The 21,020-nt window shown below is 38.3% G+C and overlaps 1 protein-coding gene across 1 annotated transcript in view; it reads left to right on the plus strand.

Annotated features, from left to right (window-relative positions):
- LOC131977813 (uncharacterized) overlaps positions 1-19,704 on the plus strand; it is a 34,247-nt gene extending 14,543 nt beyond the window's left edge. Inside the window, exons 5-7 of the mRNA XM_059341257.1 lie at positions 5,170-5,231; positions 12,418-12,592; positions 17,785-19,704. Coding sequence (XP_059197240.1) covers positions 5,170-5,231; positions 12,418-12,592; positions 17,785-18,194 — 647 coding nt within the window. The 3' untranslated portion in view covers positions 18,195-19,704. The remainder of the gene's footprint in view (positions 1-5,169; positions 5,232-12,417; positions 12,593-17,784) is intronic.
- Positions 19,705-21,020: the final 1,316 nt, after the last annotated feature.

Here is a 21,020-nt window from a genome sequence, read left to right on the forward strand (position 1 = left end):
AGATAGAATTAGGTTGATAATAACGTGCGTTCTCACTGTTCTAGTCTGTGTTATCATGTAACATCATCCTAAAATAACAATGTCAACAAAATATATTGACTGAAAAGGTGTAGGTTGAAGCTTAAATTTATGTTACATACCCTTTTTACTCATATTTTAATACACAAACAAACACGACAAAAACATTTTGACATGTCACAATAGGAAATGTCCAGTTATTATTACACTGTAAAAAAAGATAAACAATAGCTACTCAATAAAATTGAGGCAACAGATTGCACGCAATATTATTAATTAAATCTAACTACATTACTAGTTGAGTTAATAACAACTTAACAGGAAGTGCCTGTCAATTAAAAACGGACTAATTCTATTGTGTTAGATTCATTCAAAATTCTCTTGATTTAGAATTACATACAAATAAAGATGATATTTAATGTGATCAAAATAAGTAGATTCTATCTCAAACATTTTTATATTAAAGTTACTTAAACAACTGCCTCAAAATCAAGGACACATTTATATTTAATACATTTTATCAAATTTATTAAGTAAAATGAAACTACTACAGAATAATTTATTACAGTATATTACAGTAACATTATTAATAAGTGCATTATATTGGGCACATCTTAAGTCCAGAAGAACAATACACTTGAACCATAAAAATATGCTTCTGGGTCACGGATCCACACATATAGCACCAGTGAAACACGAGACATTGCATGGCCTCTGTGGACAGCTGTAATGACTGAAATACCTGTAGAAGGGTGTCTGCATGTGTATCTGAAATGCTTCCTGTGAAGACAAGCTGTGAGATAAACAATATTTATGACAGTGAGAATATGAAGTTGTCTCTGATCCCAGTAAGCCTGCATGTCCTCACTGTGGAAAGCATTGTGACTTAAAACCATGCCAGGGTCTCTCTTTCACAGCGTGTCATGAGTTCATGTTTTGAGCTCTGTCTCTGCTGGCCTTGCCTTCTTTTTCAGTTAACTTTTCAGTTTCTGTGACTCCTTGGTGGTTTGATGATACTTTTGTCAAATCTCAAGTACTCTCCAAGGTTGTGATCATTCACTTCAATTAAAAAGTTGTTTTTGTTTCATTGAATGTAGGTAATTAAATGTAATATTTCATAACCCAGTTACAGCTTGAAGAAATATTTATAAATTCATATGCTGTAAATAAGTGGATGCAACTTCTTCTGTTTACAGTTGTTTCCCTGGCTGTAAAATTATATTTTTAATTATTTTGAATATGGTAAAGATTATTCAAACCTAACAAAGTCGAAGCCTATTGAGTTGGATATGAAGATGCTTATCAGCAGCTTACCCTGAGTAGAGTTAGCCCAGAATAGGGGCTGTTATTTAACTGCACCTTAATATTCTGTATTGGTCTGTTTAAGCATTGTGACATGTTTTATTTCAACTGTACTTTTTAAAAAATCTTTTGCTTAATAATGTGGAAGGCTTCATATGAAAGAAAACAATATTCTTGAAAATATGAAACTAGTTCAGTTCTGCAAATATTATACGACAAAAACTTTTTTTCAGAAAAACTCCACTGATAACTCGTAACTTTTTAGTGAACACATAAGAAAAGAAGAAGCTCCTGCCACATGTATACTGGTGGGAGCTGCTCACACCAATGCTGGGTGCGCCAAACAGCCCACACATCTTTTATAAAGATGTTTTTTTTAATGACAAAATGGGTTTTGGGTGTCCCATGGCCTGGCCTATCTCTTGTACACAAGACATATGTAAATCTAATTGGCAGACTGTGTTGGCATTTGAATCCTTGCTCTGCAGAGGATCTATAGCATATTATGGTGCAGACATCATGCTTCCAAATTTATGACATTTTTATTTCAATTATCCCGTTTAAGCCACTACTGGTAAAGTTTTATGATGTCTGTGTCAGGGTCTGTTATGTGTCAGTTTCCTGTTTTATTTTGATAGTCTTGCCATGTGTCAGTTTCCTGTTTTATTTTGATAGTCTTTGTGTTCACTTCCTTTTCTCTGTGTTATTACAAGCCCTCGCCCTTATGTGTTTCACCTGTGTCTCGTCATCGCTTTTTAACCAGTGCTCCCCTGTGTGTCACTGCCAGATTGTCTTCTAGAGCAGCAATCCAGCGTTTCATGAGAAGTCAGCTTTTCCCATGTCCAACCTTCTTGTTCCTAGTTTCCGAGTCTTAGCCTTTTGATTTTGTACCTCTGCCTGTCTGATTGCCTTTCTGGATTTTGACCCTTGGACTGAACTGATTTTTGTCTGCCTGCCTGCATTTGTGTCCGCCAGTCTCTGTGTTCATGACAGTGGCTGTATCCCAAAGTCATGGAAGGATCCTCAAACGGTTGAATTTGAAGGATATACATCATCGACATCTGTCGAAGGACTGTCCCAAAGTCCAGGATCCTCCAGAGGACAGAGTCCTTCTTTTGCCCAAATTCCAAGGATGCATGTGTGTATCCTCTGTGCGCTCCGACTACCCATAAAGCCTTGTGCACATCGGTCTACCGGGAGATTTAAAAGCGGCGAAGAAGTATTTTCAGTTTACACTGAATATTTGTTATCACATAACTTACAAAACTTGTGTTCAAAGTCCAGCAAAACATATGCATGCACAAATGGCAGAATATTTAGCAAAAAGATAATAAACATCATCTTGATACATTGCCAGTGAAGTTAATTGATCCCGTCTGTCGGCTAAAGTTTGTTAATTGTTAATTCATATATATGCGTCAGATGATGATGTGCTATGTGCAAAGTATACGTAGCTATGCCATTCAGAAAGTTATACATACCTCCTCCTGTGGTTGGTCCCCCACTATTATAGGATTCATGCTTCTGCTGTTGAGCCGCATGATTTTGGTTTTTGTTCCAACTATTTTGAGTCCAAGCTCAGCTGCAGTTGTTTCTAGCATTGTTTTCTTCCATCTGCCGGTGTGTGTGTGAGAGTAGTCAGATGCCTTTAGTCAAGGCAAAGGTCTTCAAGAGGTTCTGTCAAACTCCACTGGGGGTCAATCTTTTCATTATTGGTTGTATGTTTTATGATCCATGAAAATGAGAAACAAGCAGCCCTGTCTTACCCTGTGAGCCCTTCAAACTTTTCTGGTGCACATCCCTGTTGGAGCACTTGGCACTGCTTACTCTGATACTTGTTCTTGATGATTTCTGTATTTTTGGGGATTCCATAGTGATCCATGAGTTTCCATAGCAACTCAATGAAATTGCCATAAACAGATGTATGCCGTACTGTGGATTGTTCTGTGATGATCCCGAGGGTGGCAATTTGGTCACTACATGATCTTTATTTCTGAAGCCAGCCTGATTTTCTCTCCAGTCTTCCCAACTGGAATCTCAGAGTTTCCTATTTGAGGGTAAATCAACTAGAGTTCAGGGTTAGACTCAGAGTTTGTTGAACCTTTTTCCTGAAACGGGGCCTGGACTTTTCTAAACTGTTGTAGCTGCATGCAGGCTTGACACTAGTGTGTCATTGCAGGCAATCCTTTACACGTGCACAGTCAGTGTTGTGTAATCTGATCCAGATCTCATTTTGTCAGCCTGTTCTCTCGTCAAAAACATATGTTTAGGTCGTGTGTACAGCCAACAGAAAACGAGCTATGTATCTGTATTTTACCGACCGCTGCATTGCGTCTGCCTCTGTCTTCCTGACGTAGTAGCATAGACTGTATATAAATAATGGACGTAGTTAGGTGAAAATATAGTGTGAAAGGGTCAGAGTTATGAGACTAAACCTGTAAACATCCTTTTTAATATCTATATAATATTATATATAACTTTATTGACACAGTGCCGTGGATACGCATTGTTCTGCTTCTCTCCTGATGACGGCTCACCATGTTAGTGACCTGTCAATCAAAGATAGCCACGCCCCAAATCATACAATTCTTTATTTCTATTTTCTTCTAAATATGGCCATTATTTGAACTATTAACATCAAATTGTCTTGAAGATTTTTTACAAGCGATTGAGACCATAGTGTTGTTCTAAAAAGTTTTCTCATTTTGCATTGAAATGAATCAATCAAATCAAATCATCTTACTACAGATATCTAGAGATTTGAGCTTCCTTAAGAAAAAGAGACGGCTCTGCATTAATGGACAGAAATGTTTTTGCAGCCAAACTTAGCACCCCCTGCTGGAATTTTTGGTAGAATGCAGCCTAAGGCACTTCCTGGTTTGCCTCCATGCTCAGACCCGGAGGTTGCCGCCTGGTATACATCAAGAAAAAAAAAACAAGGAAAAAGGAGACAAGGAGGAAAAAAATCAGGGTTTATGAGGAGCAGGTGTGCCTCATCTGCAGAATGAAGAGAACAGAAAGGTAGGAGGGAATAAAGGCAGAAGAAAACATAACACAAACAAAGTCCAGCAGTATCAACAAAAATGCAACATTTTATTTTTGTTTTTTATTTTATCCAGCCAGGTAGCATGTTTCTTCCACACTTCAATATATGCTCTAGAAACTAACTGAAATACTGAATATCTTGCATTAGACATTAGGCAGATACCAATGTCCCCTAAAGGTTCTGAAAATGTTATAAAATGTGATAATAAAAATAACCCTAACCCTGGAAACATTTTGGGCAACATAATGGAAACAGGACCAAAAAAGAGCATTATAGGTTCCAAATGTGGGGTTGTGGTCTGGAGACCAAGGGAAAATAATGGTCTAGAAGGTCCTGAATGTTCCCCCAAAAGTTTGCCAAGTGAAGTCCCCGCTACTCTTTAAAGAACTCCACATCATTATCATCCAGGAACATTTTGGAAGTCTTACAGTGTGACACAAATATACAATTTCTCGCTACGATGTTTCCCTAAACCCAGAACAACCTGAATGTACTCTGAGTCTGCCAAATAACACCCCCTACCCTTTAAAGAACTCATTCTGAACGTTACAACGCTAAACCAAACCTTTTCACAAATGTGAATGTTCTCACAATTTTTGTACCGGGAATGTACAATACCTTGCTGGGTAGAGGGTGATCATAAAAACCAAGCTATTGTTTTTTAAAGTGGTGTACATTAATTCATCCAGCCTTGTATAGAAACATTTCACCAGGTATTTAAAGAACAGTTAATTAGTCTAGTGAATGAAGAGTTTATTTTCTTTATATTGGTTATTAATACTTTCTTTCTTTTCTTTTTTCAGATGGAAAAACCTGGTGGAGACAGGAGGCATCGACTCCCCAGCATCACATGAAGAACTGGAAGGTGAGCATTTTCACATAAGTTCAGGGTGTTTCACAGCACAGCAGTCTGTTTAGTTATCAGCTGGCGTAGAGGTAGAGAGGTAGTGGTCAGCAAAAGGTCTAATGTCAACAAACACCAGATAACACAAGTGTTTACACAAAGACTACTTAAGGCTACAGAAGAGATAAACTACTGGCACTGAACTTTGGCAGCAGATGTAGTGTGAGGTGCTGAATCTTCCATTATGGGATTAATTCCTAAGGGTGCACTTCTACTGAGTGTAGAAGTGTAACAAGCACTCTTGTGCAAAAATTGCAGGATGCAGCCACAAGTCTTGGTGTACAAAAGTATAAGTAAGTATAAGAAAAAGCCAGAAAGCCATCTTACATCCAAACCAGACATCCAAATACAGACAAAATTATGAAATTCATTCTTAAAACTGAAAACATGATTAAAACCAGCTCACTCTCAAACAATGTCAAGTTGACTGATTACTCTTAAAACACAGGTTCAGGTTTTCAGTAACATGAGAAGATGGTGACAGTGGATCTGTAGCTTAAGCCACTCTCTGTAACTGTTTCTTAAACTGAAATTAGTGCGGCTTCATTCATCAGCAAGATTACTATTACAATATTTACACTAATATTCTCATCTTGAATAGAAAAAATAGTCTGTCCAACCATTGCTTCAGCTTCAACAGTAACAGGTTACATATGATGCAAACATTTAAAAATGTTCTACCTATGCTTGTACTCATGTTGTTCCCATCACTGCTACACCCCCAACACTTAACGAAAGAAGGTATGAGGTAACAGAAAGAAAAGTAGGCCAGTAGGATTTGCTGGCAGACTGTTGGCATATACGTTTCACCATCAGCCAGTTTCCACTGCATTGCCCATTTGATCCGGGCCTAAAGTTTCTGCCAGACACTGCAGAGAAACTCATTTCATAAGTGATGTTAAAATATTAACCCTACCTGCACAATAGGAAGGTGTCACGTGTCAATTAAGTAATTAAAGAGGTGCAGGTGTTGGCTGCAGGGGCTCCATAGGCTAAAAGCCAGACACAGAACCCAGACACAATTTCCATGTCAAAGAGCTGATTGAACAGGATGGATCAACTTTTATTCTCAAGAATGTATGCAACACTGTATATCAGGGGTGGCAAACATGTGGCTCCAGAGCCTCATGTGGCTCTTTAGGCTGGCTGCAGGGGCTCCCCGTGGCTGAGCCATAAAAAATTATATACATATTTTGACATTAAAATGTTCATTTATCAATGGTGTAGACCAAAAGTTATTTGTATTCCTCAATTGTAAAATTGTATAGCCTTTTTACAGCATATTAAAAAAGTTTTGACATTTAAGTCAACTAAAATGTGCTTCATAGCTTACGAAAGTCTCCGGCCTGACGCCTTAACCTTTAAGTTTTGCCAACTTTGAGTTTAGTTTTGAGTTCCCAGAGATAGACTAGTTTTCAAAATCATATTAATAAATGCTCAATATGACTATTAATAATGTTGGTAGGCTAATTAAGACTTATTAGGCTGTTTAATTTTCATTTTAGGCTCAATATAAGGTTTGCGGCTCCATTCCGTGATTTTCTCTTTTTTTTGGCCAACAGTGGCTCTTTAGTTAGTAAAGGTTGCCCACCCCTGCTGTATATGAATTAATTAAATGCAAATACCTTAGAAAAACTACTAGCGCTATGGCTCGAGAGTTGCAAAGTTAGTAGGCAGTCAGTCACCACTCTGAGTCAAAAGCTTTCAGCTATCTAGTGAAACATGTCCTGATCTACTAGATGGACTGACACTTTAAAAAAAAAAAAGAAACGATCACATTATCCATTGGAGTGTTTGACTGCTAGTAGCACTATGCAGAGTTTTTAAAAGTGAGTAAACTTTTAAATTTACTTAGTATCTCGTGCACACACACAAGTACAGTCCTGGTCGTGGTTTCATGCTATTTCACAGATCGCTGACAAACTGTACCAAGAAATGTAGCATTGAGCCAACAAGAGCAAGGATGACAATGACCACTAGCAGGTTCATATGTACATAAAAAACATAGGTTTCACTATTTTTTCCAAAACATGCTGTAAAAATGCTTGGATGATAGATACGGTGTAGATTATACATAAAAGGCAAACAAATAGCATGAGAAAAAAAAGTTGTGTCTGGGTGGATGGGTTGGTAAAGGGGATTTAGGGGAAAATTGGTAAGGATTTTAAATAGTGTATGAAAGAGGCCCTTTTCTGATCAAATTTGACAGAAATGCCTTTTCAATCTTGAGGAAAGACATGACACCTTTGAGCCCCAGAGAAATAGATGGAGCTTAGAAGACTTCCAAAGAATATGATATGACATCTTGCCAGACGAGAAGTGAAAGCCAATATTTCTGATTGTGAAGAGTTAGCCATAAGAAATTCACCTGGGACTCCAAATATAACCCAGAAGTGCAGGTTTGAGAGTCAGAAAGTCATCCCATAGTTGCTTAGTAGGGATGGTTAACAAGGACAGAGAGAGGAAACACAATGCCTAATTTGAAAATAACAGAACAAATAAGATGCAAACAAGTTGTAGTTTGAGTGTAATTCTGAGAAACTGGAGAAAGCCATTTTTGTAAAGATCTCTGAAAGCTTTAATGCCACGACTCTGCCACAACCTGTAGGTGGCATCGGTAAGAAATGGGGGAAATAAGTGGTTCTTTACGAAAGGCATCATGGTAGAAGTTGATAGAAACTTCTTTAAATTCGCACTTACCCATGAACACCTAAGTCTAACTTGATCTCTGTCACGTAGATGTGTTTCCTGTAAGAATGCTGTCATGAACCGGCTCATAGATCACGACAAAACAAGGGAGTCCACACATGTATTCAAGCTATAAGGAAAAAAAAATTATTTCAGTAATTGAAAACACAAAGAAACTTAATTATGTGAATCAGTATATCAGTGGTGAGGCGTGTGCATGCATGCAATGTGGTGAAATGCAGGTGTATCAGCTGAAAGTAACTAACAAATCCAACTAAACCAGACCAACTAAAACAAACCAAGGTGGTGGCTGTGGAGGAGAGAGAGCCCCAGCTCCTCCATATAGCCTCAGTGATTGAGACTGGAGTCAGGTGTGCTTCTCCAGCCTCCTCCAGCCTCTTCACACTGGAGGAGTGGCCTGACTTGTGGCTCCTCCTACAAAGGAAGACAAATACAACATGCCACAACACACAGAGGGGGAGGGGACCATCACAAATGATTAGAATAATTAGTGTGTGGGAGACACATCTCTGATAAGGAAGTTATTTTCCTATATTGCCATTGCATGTGATAATCCAACTCTGTATACTGGAAATAATGTTTATATTGTACTAGGATCACAAAGAATACTATTGGTTGTCCATAATGCATTACCGGATGACTTTCTGAGGTGGGCAGAGGCAGCATATTGTTTTGGAGAGTCATTTAATGATGATTGCCATACTTTTGCTTCTCCAGTTTTTCAGTCTGTATGTGTTAATGGTGGAATAGCAAAATCCTCTGTGTGCTTTAAAAAAAATTTTTTTTTTTTTTTACAGTGGTCGAACAATGCAAATTGATGGTGGTACAACGCAAATTTGCAAAGTGTTCAGTATATAATTCTCCGCTGCTAGGGATCTCTCTTTGTTGTACCAGATGAGCTTTTGCTAAGTTGAAACAAAAACCAGGTGAACACAGGGTCAACGGTACAATGAAATGTGTTGGTCAACTCAGCAATAAGAGCTCTAGTTGAAGAAAAATGTAATAAAGATGGGGTGAGATATACATTTAATATTATACTATATACATATATGAAAATGTGGTGTATACACAAGTATGGGACATTGGCTGTGTAGCAGTCCTGGTTTGATAGCAGCAGTCATGGTTGATTTCAATGATCATGATCATTTTTTATGTATTAAGTTCAGTAAACAGTACAGTGAGCAGTTGACAGTACAGACAAGCAGGTAAGAAATTATGCAAAGTGGAAGTGAGTTGAGAAGACTGATGGCCTGGTGGTAAAAACTGTCCTTCAGTCTGCTGGTACGTGCAGCTATGCTTCTATATCGTCTACCAGATGGAAACAAGAAGAACAGTCTGCGTGCTGGATGGCTGTGGTGCTTGATGACGCTGTGTGCTGTGAAGGAAATTTGGTGTTTCCTGCATGGTGGGACATGAAGTAGGTGGCGACCTGCTATTATTAAGACGCAAGGCATTGTGGGAACTCACTCTGTGAACTTAGCTCGGATAACACCATGATTGAGGGGAACATGTAGATCAGGGGGCTCTGTCCTGATGTGATGTATAGGGCAGGAAGATTGGACCACATTGAGACTAGCTGAAGAATCAATGTTGGGAAATACAACAGATATAAGTCGAGCGGTGTATGGGACTTTGTTGTACTGTGAAAGAGCCATTCTGGACTGTGCGGTGTATGGAATATGAATGTGCTAATAAAACTTGCTGAACAGAATATTGAGTGCTTTGTGTTTGGCAAGCTCACCCATTAACTTAGTGCAGTTGTCAAAATTGCCACGACAGTGCCGTGATCCGCAAGCACCGCTGGTAGAAGATATCCTGAATGGCCGGGAATCTGCAGCCAGTAATGTGCTGTGCCGCCTCCACCACGCTTGATGTTGCACCTGTAGAAGTTTGTGAGGATGCCAGCGTTCATGCCAAACTTCCTCAGTCTCCTTGGGAAATAGAGCCACTGACAAGCTTTCTTGACCATGTTGTGTAGTGTCCAGGACATGTCCTTGGTTATGTGCACACCGGGGCACTTAAAGCTGCCGACCCTTTCAATCACCAATGTGGATGGGAAGGTGTCCACCAACTGCAGTCCACGATCACTTCTTCAGCTTCACTGATGTTGAGAGAGACATTGTTGGCGCCAGCTGGTTGGGGACTTCATCTCCTCTATGTAGGCCACCTGGTTGTTGTCTGTTATGAGGGATGGTTGTGTCGTCAACAAACTTAATGATGATATTGGAGCTGTGCTTTGCAGCATAGTCGTAAGTGAGCAGTGAGTACAAGAGGGGGCTGAGCTCTCTGTTTCCTTAGACGACATGCAAGTAAATGAAAACCCAGGGAAGTACCCTGTCTGCGGTGTCAAAAGTCGGCTTGAATTCTGAACTGGCTGAAGGTATCTCGTATCTCCAAGAGTGATCATACTGAATGTATGATAGTACTGCATTTGCAAAAGGAGCCAGTAATAAAAAAAGTTAAATTTTAAGTTTAAGAACGTTTGATAAGGCACTTCCGATGAAAAAACTATTTAAACTAGCTCTTAAAGATAAAATGAATGGCAGAATGTGATCCAAATCAACAGATAAACAACTGAGCAATTAAGGAAAAAAGATGGATAGAAAAGGGAAGTCTACCAAGAAATAAAATGATTAATGTACATATCGACAAGATGAAGGGAGCCCCGCTGATGGGAAGCAGGACTGGCTGATATTAGGAGAAAAATAGGAAGGCTAAGACAAGAACAGTCAGAAGCGGCTGCAGAGAACAGAGGAGCCCTGACCAGACTGGAGGTGGTGGAACTTGTGGAAACAACGGCCTCTCTGGAATGGCGAACAGTTGATGTGGAGGGAAGGTTGGGAGAAACGGAGGACAAGACAGCACGGCTGGAAAGAACAGCAGCCTTTGTACTTCAACAAGCTAAGTTGTCTGCAAAATGTGATCATTTGGAATTCGAGGTCAAGATGCAACACCATACAAGGATACATGGAACTCCGGAGGGCTCTGAGAAAAATGACACTGTAAAATTAGTGACTGACTTAATTCGTGCAGCAGTACAACTTCCAGAGGATGTGGTGGTCCACACTGAAAGAGCACACCGCTTGCTAACAGCTAAACCAAAAGACAACAGGGACGGGACAGAGGGAGAGGAGGAGGAGCACAGAAGCACACTCACAAGTCATCATCAACAAATAAACATGAGTGTTCTGGTTGGTTATTGATTGGACAGAATATCTGCTGGACAGGATATACGTACACTGTAAAAAATGTTTGTAGAAATTACAGTAAAACACTGTCAAATTACATCAGAAATAGGGCGTAAAATTAAAAACTGTGTATCACTGTAGTAGACACGTTTAATTACCGTAAATCAAAGAATAGCGCATAACTTTAACTTTTACTGTCATAAACTGTAGGAAACAAACAGTTCTGCTGTAAAAATATAACATTTTCATGTAAAGTTAACGGAGAAGTACCATGATGTCACACTGACACAATTACCCTAAAATAACGGGAATATTCAGTCTAAATTACAGTTTTTGCTGATATTTACATTTAAATTTACAGTAGAAAACCCACTCACTGTATTTTTACGGTGAAGTTCTGGCAACCACAGCTGCTGATATTACACTGTAGATTAAACAGATTATTTTTTACAGTGTAGATTATAAATGAAGCTAGTTATAGCTATTATTCTACTGGTACATGCTGACAGAAATATTGTGTTTTTTTCTTGTTTGTTTTTTTGTGGGTTTTTTTGGAGCAAAAGCACTGCTCATTGAGTAAAAAGTAACTTTATATAACAACTAAATAGTTGCAAATGCACATAGTGCGACCCCCAGAGAGACTTGGTCACCACTCTCTAGCTATGAGCCACATTGTTCTGGTGTTACTGTATAATAGTTTTGAATGAGATGTGTATGTGTTCTAATAATAATGCACAAACAGTGCAGTAACTGCAGTGTTGTTGTCTTCTTTCAGTTTTTATTCTCTGTTATCAGTAAATAAACATTTTTAGAGTTTTTAGAGTTTAACAACTTTATTCAAATATTTGTGTATTTTAGACTTAATAATATAAAGTAATGTTATATTTTAATCTTTTTTCTGGATTTTGTAGTTACTGCAATCATTATTTGTCTGAAATAAAGCAAAATTGAAATCTGAAACTTTGCCACAAGTTGAAACAGACATCAAGGAGTTCATTTTAGTTATAACTCAATTTCGACCAAAAATGTAGTTACTGCAGTTAGGCTTTGCAGGGCAGTATAGAACAAACTGATAACTCCTGTTTTAATTAATTATTAGGAATGTTTGATTCATAAATGTGAGTCTGATCACAGTTAATCAGGAACAACTCATGAAGAAAGTGGTTGACTAATTGTTTCCTATTCTATAAATAGCCCCCCCCCCCGAGCTTGCTGATCAAAAATAACTATGTGTTCCTTGATATCATTAGGTGATGCTGTGGGTGGTGGCATCATTGCTGACACTAGTGGAAGAAGTTTTTTCTGAGGAGGAAAATAAAGAGGATCAGTCAGACCTCCAGCGTATACTCAGGCAGCCCTCCTTATATCATGCTGAGAATATGAAACAGGACAACGGGCTCCACACATCCTGGCTCAAAGCCTTTGGCAAGTATTTCTTTTTCTTTTTTTTTCATCAGCAAGGTGTTGGCATGTTTACAATCTATGTTTTGTTGTTGCTGTTGTTGTTTTACTTTATGATTAGCCCATAAGAACCCAGACCCAGTAATCCTTAAAGGAAAATTATGGGGGATATACCACAGACCAAGTGGACCACATAGAATACATTTATGATGTTTTTTTAAAAAAAAATACTACCCCTAAATGTGAAAGATCTGTGATGTGACATATATGTCACAATGGGCGTTTATGGTAATTATTTTTATGATATTTTTTATTTTAAAATGAATAAAGTAGACACATTCCTTTTTCTTTGCATCTCCACAACATATAAAAAAATTGTGACTTTAGTAGTTCTGTTAGACAACAAATTCCATTTCAGATTTGTTTTTAAGTAACAAAATAATAATAAATCAGTAATAAATAAATAAGTGTAAATAAATAACACTGCCTCATTTGACGGCTTCTCAACAAGCTACTGTAGCTGTAGAACACTGAAAAACAAACTTATGTACTTGAGAAAACATACATGGTGCTAAAAAACAAAACATGCTGAAGGGAAACAAAACTTTTGTATAATCAGCACCATGTTTGAACAATTTGTCTCAGTTCTCTATTAAGCATCTTCGGCAGTTTAACCTAGGCCAAAAGGTAAGGGTGTTGAGTATGTGTCGCTTAGGGATTTAATGAGTTTAGGTCAAGCATAAAGCTGAATATGGGAGATTCTAGAAGATTTAAAGTGTTTGTTACACCCGTGTCACCGTGGGTTCTTATGGGTTAAACTGTGCCTACTGTTTTTAAAACAAATTCTGATAATTCAGTCCGAACAGGTGAGTTCTGCATATGTACTGCAATGACAAGTCAAGGTTGTAAATGACCCATCAGAATGTTGCCACCAGATCGACACACAGAAAAAGTGTCACCCACTTGAATAGCAATGTACAGCACTCCAGCATCCAGCCGAGTCGCGGAAAAACAAAGAAATCCCCACTTCCAACATGCTGCTGGAAAGGGATGTGGGTATTGATATGTACGCTGGCTAGTAGGATGCCTAGCAGAGTAAATAAAGGGGAAGCAGCTTGCTCGTCCAACAGCAAAAAGTCTAGCTTGTTGTTTGTACTGAAGCTTTTAGCGTCTTGCTCAGTCAGTCTCTCCTCAGGGTCACCAGTACCCCCATGGTTTAAAGATTGTGTGAAAGCCAGTTCCTGAATTCCAGCAATGTGCAACGGTCATAGACATATCAACATTATATTTATCAGTAAGAACATTCAGCACCTTGTTTATCAGCTCCTGAGTGGCTTCCATGCAGACAGAGAGGGGACAGGGAGAGCTGCAGGAGGAGGGACAATTCTTTTCAGCCTACTTCAGCTTTTACTGTCATCTTGTTGCAACAACTCCTATTAATACTAAATGACAACATAGTTTAATCAGTGCCGGTTCCAGATATCAGTTTATATTAGTGCTTTTTACATTGTTGCCTCCATAGCTTGGGCTTGGTTGGGTTTAGGTACAATTTTGTTTGGAAATGTTTTGGGAAATGTCATAGTTGAGGTTAAACTACAGTAATGTACCCTGTCAAGGTTATGAAGCTTAGCTAGCTGTGGGCACAGGAATCTAGAGGTGGTCAAAGTAACCGCCTCAAACTCCACTGGAGAAGTTTTGCGGCTTTATAACAGTGTCACATTAGTTCTGTTTAACTCCTGACAGAAGAATCATTAGTGCTACAGCAGCTAGACTAAACATATGTTGTTTTTAGACATTTGAGCAGACAAAACGTGTCTGCCTAATAAATGTTCATTATGTAACCAAATCTTGAGGTGCCTGGAAGAAATTAAGAAAAATTACAGATGAAACATACATACAGTTAGACGGGGACAGTTGGCATGGTCTGTGATCCTCAAATTGCTGAGTGTCATGTTTATTGGCAGAGAAGCCTCACAGAAAACTTCACTATCACTCTTCATGTCCATCTTTTATTGGAACGTTTCTCTTTTTTTTGCAGCTAAGATGCTGAAAACAAAGGTTCATAAATATGAGATGGAGGCCATAAAATAGCAGCGTGTCTCTCCTGGATGACTAATGCCTCTGGAAATTTGCCTGGTAGTTTTCAAAACTCAGTATGGCCTTGGTCAACTTGAGCAAGGGCCCCTGTGTCAACAGGGTGAAAATAATCAATCCAATGTGCGGCTTTCTGCATCATGCATCATAGTCCTGATCTTCACAGCTAGCAGAGAAATAAGATGAATGACTGTGGGTCGTATGTCTTTCTATTTTACAAGTCTGTTTCATAATGAATATTACCTATGTAATGAATAATAATAATAATTATCAACTTTATTTGTAAAGAAATGTAGCACAAATTTATTTTCAACAAAGAAATTAAAGGCATCAAGTGCTTTACAAAATTGACACACATAAATTAGCATATTTAAAACATATCAAAAGCCATTAAGTTGGCAGCAGAGCAACTTAATAAGTACTTTACAAAAGTGCTTTAAAGTTGTGCACTATATATATGATTTTTTTTTTTTTTTTTTTTACCATGTTCACCATTACTGAAGAGGGTAGTTTTTTTTTTTTACTCCAGTATCTGATTCAACAGGCCTTCTCCCCCAAGCCTATATCAGCTGTTACTGAATGCCAATCAATGGTTGTATTTTAAGTGTTTATTCTTCTTAAACTATATTTATGAGAGACATGGAAAATATTACACTGACATCAAGTATCCCCGAAGATTTTCTTGTGACTGTGCTCTCACCAAAACAATAATAATGTTAAGTACAGTTAGACATGAATGCCTGCACGTTGCCCTATTCAATTAGATGGAATAGTTGTGTAATTACATAAAATAACCCATGTGGCATGTTTAAACATGGCTGAATATGTACCTGAGCAGGCTTTGATGGAGAAGTCCTGTACTCTTTGCCTGGGGAATATTTCTTTGCATTTTTCTGTTCCTTTTTTTCTACATAATTTCAAGATTTCTTTTTGTAAACATCAAGGCATGAACTCATAAGCACTTGTGGTTCTGAAAATGAGCATTTCACAGTGATAAGTGTTCCCTGAGGATAATACTGCATGGAGGCATTAAGGGAAAATGCAAGTTCAGGAAGTAGAAATCAGTCAAACCCTGAAGCCAGGTCTGCCAAACAGAGTGGGTACATTTGACAAGTGTGTTTGAAATGTTTCTGGTAACTGAGATAACAAAGTTATCAAGGAGGTACTGTATATGATTATCATAATATTGTGATAGAGCTGAAGTGCCCTTTCCTGGTTGTTGAGGCTATAGTACAGTTGGATGAAAGTGTTTGTAGCTGTAGCTACTTGAAATAAAATTGATTGTCTTGTTTTGCAACCGGTACAGGAAAGATACTACGTCACAGCTAATGCTAGCACTGGCTCGCTTGATTAGCAAGGGAAAGTTGTTATAAACCATCAAAATGAAGGGCTAACTCCTTAGAGTGTGTTTTAATCAAACCGAACAATCAACTTTAATGTTACAGTAAACTTCAATGAAGTGAAAAAACTCTGTGAAAAGGTCAAAGTTTTAAGACGAAAATATGCAGTGCACTTTGGTAGCGACTAAAGCTATCCTGCTTTATCATCTATTTTACTATAAATAGGACCATAGTTTACAAAATAAACAGCATGCTTTATTGAAGAAGTAATGACTGAGACCATAGACTCATAATGAGAATGTTTACTGAGATAATAAATCTAGTGAGAAGTAGGCTCAGATTTCTCTGGACTTCCATCTGTCTCATAGACTGTGTAAATAATGGACGTAGTGACCGTGATGTCACCCGTTGTTTGCGGACTGCCCGTTTGATGCATCAAGTTCGCCATCATTGTTTTCGTATGTCGCCATCTTGTTTTTGGAAACAGGGAACAGACCATATTTGGACTGTGGAGGAGCGAGAGGGATCTGATCACTGACTACACGCCTCTCTACACCTAAACCTGACTGAGAGAAGTCGCTGCTAATTCATGTTAGCAATAACTGTAGCATTAACTGAGATGGCTAGCAAAATACAAAAACAAAATGTATGTTACTTACCTGAAAAAATGAACAGCGACTCCTTGGAATGTCTGTTTTGTCCAACAAAACGCTGAACAAGACATTTGTACAGAACAAAATGTTCAATAAACCGTCATTAAGTGAAAATACAGTGTGAAAGGGTCAAAGTTGAGAAGAAACCTCTAAAAAAGTCTATTAAAAGAAATTACTTTATTGACACGTTGCCGTGGATGCGCGTTGCTTTTCTTCTCTCCTGATGACGGCTCGCCTTGTCAGTGACCTGTCAATCAAAGGTAGCCACGCCCCAAATCCTATGATTCTTTATCTTCGATTTTCTTCTAAATTGGGCCATTATTTGCACTTTTAACATCATATTGTCTTGAAGAATATGTTTAGTAGCGATTGAGACCATAGTATTGCCCTAAAAAAATTCTGAGGTAATAAATCAAGTGAGAAGTTTTCTCATTTTGTATTGAAATGAATCGATCCAAATGCTTCTGCAACCTTCATCAGCACCCCCTGTTGGAATTTTTGGTAGAATGCAGCTTAAGGCACTTCCTGGTTTGCCTCACTACTCAGACCCGGAGGTTGTCACCTGATCCGTCTGCATCCAGTGGTGTCACCAACTGTTGGCCGCTGCAGGTTTCAGCCCTGGGGGTTGCTTGATCAAGCAGAGTGCATCCAAAAAGCACCTGAACAGGAACAATTCATTTATGTCTAGCGCCATCTTCTGTAACCCCACAACATCACAGCTCCAGTTACACTGCGCATATACTAGAACCAAACTTTATGATGCCATGTGACCCAATGACAATGTCTTCAGCACTGATCTCATGAAGCACTAGGAAGTGTTACCAAAAAGTCAACAATTAAAATTATGACACATTTTTTTGGATTTTTTTCTGCCTGCACTCAATAACTTATAACCCATTGGTGTACACTTAGGACTGATCCCTTCCTGTTTAACAACCTGTTTTAACAGGAATTGCATCACATTCTTAAAGTGATACCATTGCTCTTAAATTCACATAAAAAATTTAATTTTACGTGCCTGGTCACTGTCTGCCATAACAATTACCACAGAATTCTTGCCACAATTGCATGTTGGGAACCAAATAATTGACGACCAAGGTACCTCTCTGTGTTTGATTCTTTCATGTAGAAGAGTGGTCCCTGATGCAGGGAGAGGAGATGCAGCAGAGCAGATGGCGGCGCTCCCCTCGTGACCAAAACTCGCACAGAACATCAAGGAGGAATGGCAAGAAGACCAAGAGCAGTCGCGACTGCCACTTGGAGAGGAAGGAGATGCGGGTGCGGGATCTTGGTCTCGGCTATGACTCAGATGAAATAATCCTCTTTAAGTACTGTGTTGGATCATGCCACAGCTCCCGCAAGAACTATGACCTGGCCCTAAAGGCTCTAATGGAGAACAGGAGCATATCCGGCAATAAGATCAGCAGTCACCCATGTTGTCGGCCTACCCGTTATGAGACTGTGTCCTTCATGGACACACAGACTACCTGGCAGACAATTAGGTGGCTCTCTGCGGCCAACTGCAGCTGTGTGGGTTGATTGCACCAGAGAGTGTCTATCTGCATTACAGAAACAGAGAAAAGCTCTTGTGTGAAAGGGCAGAATGCCACCAGGCCTGGTCTCTGTGGTGATGACTAAACCCTGGTTCACATGGTCTGAAGCCTGTGATAGGGCCGACAGTGCAGTAGTCGTGGCCGTCCCTCCGCTAAAAGCTTGGCTGTTGTAAATGGAGGTTTAGATACCGTTAGGTACAATGTATAGCCCCAGCAGGCTATTTAGATGTTTGCCACCAGCCCTGGGCAATGGAAGGTTATTTAAATGCCACCAGCAGTAAGCATGTTGGAGGAGACTATCAGTACTGTTCCAGTCCATAATGGACTATATTTTGTGTCCTTCAAGCAACCTGTCCTATTGAAAGGTTACGGCTGTCTTCAGTTCTTTGGTAAAAGGAACTCTCACCAGAATTCAGTAAGGTTCATTCGTAGCTTTTGTCTTCTTTTTGACTGGGAGCTGATGATTTCATCAGTAATCAGTTTTATCAGCAGATAGTCATAGAACCTTATCAGCTATCTAACTAAAATGTAGAAGCTAGCATTAGAACAGGCTTACTGTATACAAACTATTGTGTCTGACACATACTCCATCAGGTATGAAGGGTAACAATTTTTATTTGTGTTCACAGATTGGAAACATTATCATTCATTACCTTGCAAACTTTAAAGGATGTCAAGGATAATACATCCTGAAGCATAAAATCCCAAACCCAAAGGCAATACACATTTACTACACACAGCAAAACCAAACATAGAACTGGCAAAATCAGAGGCGTGTGTGTGTGTGTGTGTGTGTGTGTGTGTGTGTGTGTGTGTTACAATGCAACAAACCAATGACAGCCTGACCTCAAATATAATGGCAATTTGAAAAGGTTTCCATTATCATCTTAAAAAGTTTGCATCTAAGCATAATAAGACATTTTAATACTGGAACTGGCCAACTACTTAGCTAGTTAACGAAGCCAAAAACGAAACAAAAGTTTGTTCAGGTCTGTTTGTACAGTATTCACTGTATGTAAATAACAAGTCTACTTTATTCGACAGTTACTTTTTAGTTTGAACATTACCGACTTACTCACCCTTACACATCCTCATCACATCTTTGTTTAAAAAAAATCTCTTTTTCTTACATGACTGTCTTATAGCCTCTAATTCTTATCCATATTTGCCAAAAGCCAGTTATCCAGTGCACCTCCATGATGGAGCCAAATGTGAAGTTAAGACAACAACGCATAAACAAGTCAACCATAAACCCAGTTTAACTAGTTTAAAGTCCAAATACAATGATGTGAAGACATGCTATTATGATTTTAGAAGTTTACAGAAGTATATCTGTTTTGATTTCTATAGTCAATGGTCTTCATAAGACCAACATTTGCTTTCACTATGTGATACAACTCTACCAACTCTACCTTTCCTTCCAGGGCAGCTCAAAAAACTTGTAACAAAAGCAACTGTAGTCAGTCTCTCTCTCTCTCTCTGTCTCTCTCTCTCTCTCTCTCTCTCTCTCTCTCTCTCTCTCTCTCTCGCACACGCACACACACACACACACACACACACACACACACACACACATACAGGCACACCAACACATGCCAAGCTATGCTGATTGTAAATGCTACAGTAGCCCTGGAGTCCCTGTTTTAGCACAGCTTGTTTACATCTCTGTCAACAGTCTATTGTAGGATGCCATGATAAATATATTCATGAGCCAGCAATCACTCAGTGACAGCTTTTCACCACATGCTCTATTTTTGGAACAGGTTGGACATGATACCACTCACAACCACCCGAACAGTAGTTTAAAGTTTGGAAGAGCAGTTTAAAATTGCTTATGCATGACTGTTATTGAGCAAGTTACATATACACCCACATCCAATCAAACTACTACAGATTAGTGCCAGAAACAGTGTAAAGTTAATGGCACCAGATTGCAATGTGCAATGCCACCATTTTAAGAGAAGTGAACTACACTTATGGTTAATGGTTAATAAACTATAAACAATTAAACGTATTGTATATTGTAATAGGAAGTCAAAATGAATGATTACTTGCATTCTCCAGGTGAAAAGGTTTCGGAGATGTATACATCCACGTTTGTGCTCTTGTTCAACCTTGCTGTTGCACATAAAGTTGAAATGCTTATCAGAAAATGTGTCCATGAAACAAATAAATTGCACTTATTTTAGCTTCTTTATTGAATATATGCCATTACATTTGCATGACTGAAAGAAACTTTCCACTGAAATTATAATGTAAGAAATGTACTTATTACAGTATGTGCAAAAAGATATTAAGTTATTAGCACTTTTGCTATGATATGCACATTAAGTCTCTTTTCATCAGTATCTGCAGGAATTGCATTTTAGATAGATCGATAGATTACTTTATTCATCCCCGCAGGGAAATTGGGTTGTCACAGCAATCCGGTATTCAAGTACAATAAAATACAATAGAATGAAATACTAAGGTAGAATAAATAAAAACAACAATAGAAAAAAACACAGAATAGAACAAGGACACTTAAGAAGTTAAAAAAAGAAGATCAGTTGGTAGGTTGGCAAGATGATGGTAATAATAGTGATGATATGATGGCAACAATGCTATAGTGACTAGACGGTATATAATAATAATAATAATAATAATAGTACAGTATATAATATATATATATATATTATATATATATGTAATAAGAAATAGTAAAAATATGATAAAAATAAAAATAAATAAAAGAATTATTAATAAAATAAAATAATATAATAAATAAAGTAATATAATATATAATATATAATAATAACAAACAATTTGTGTA

This window comes from Centropristis striata, chromosome 9 (assembly GCF_030273125.1).
Source record: "Centropristis striata isolate RG_2023a ecotype Rhode Island chromosome 9, C.striata_1.0, whole genome shotgun sequence".
In the NCBI taxonomy this organism is placed as follows: Eukaryota; Metazoa; Chordata; class Actinopteri; order Perciformes; family Serranidae; genus Centropristis; species Centropristis striata.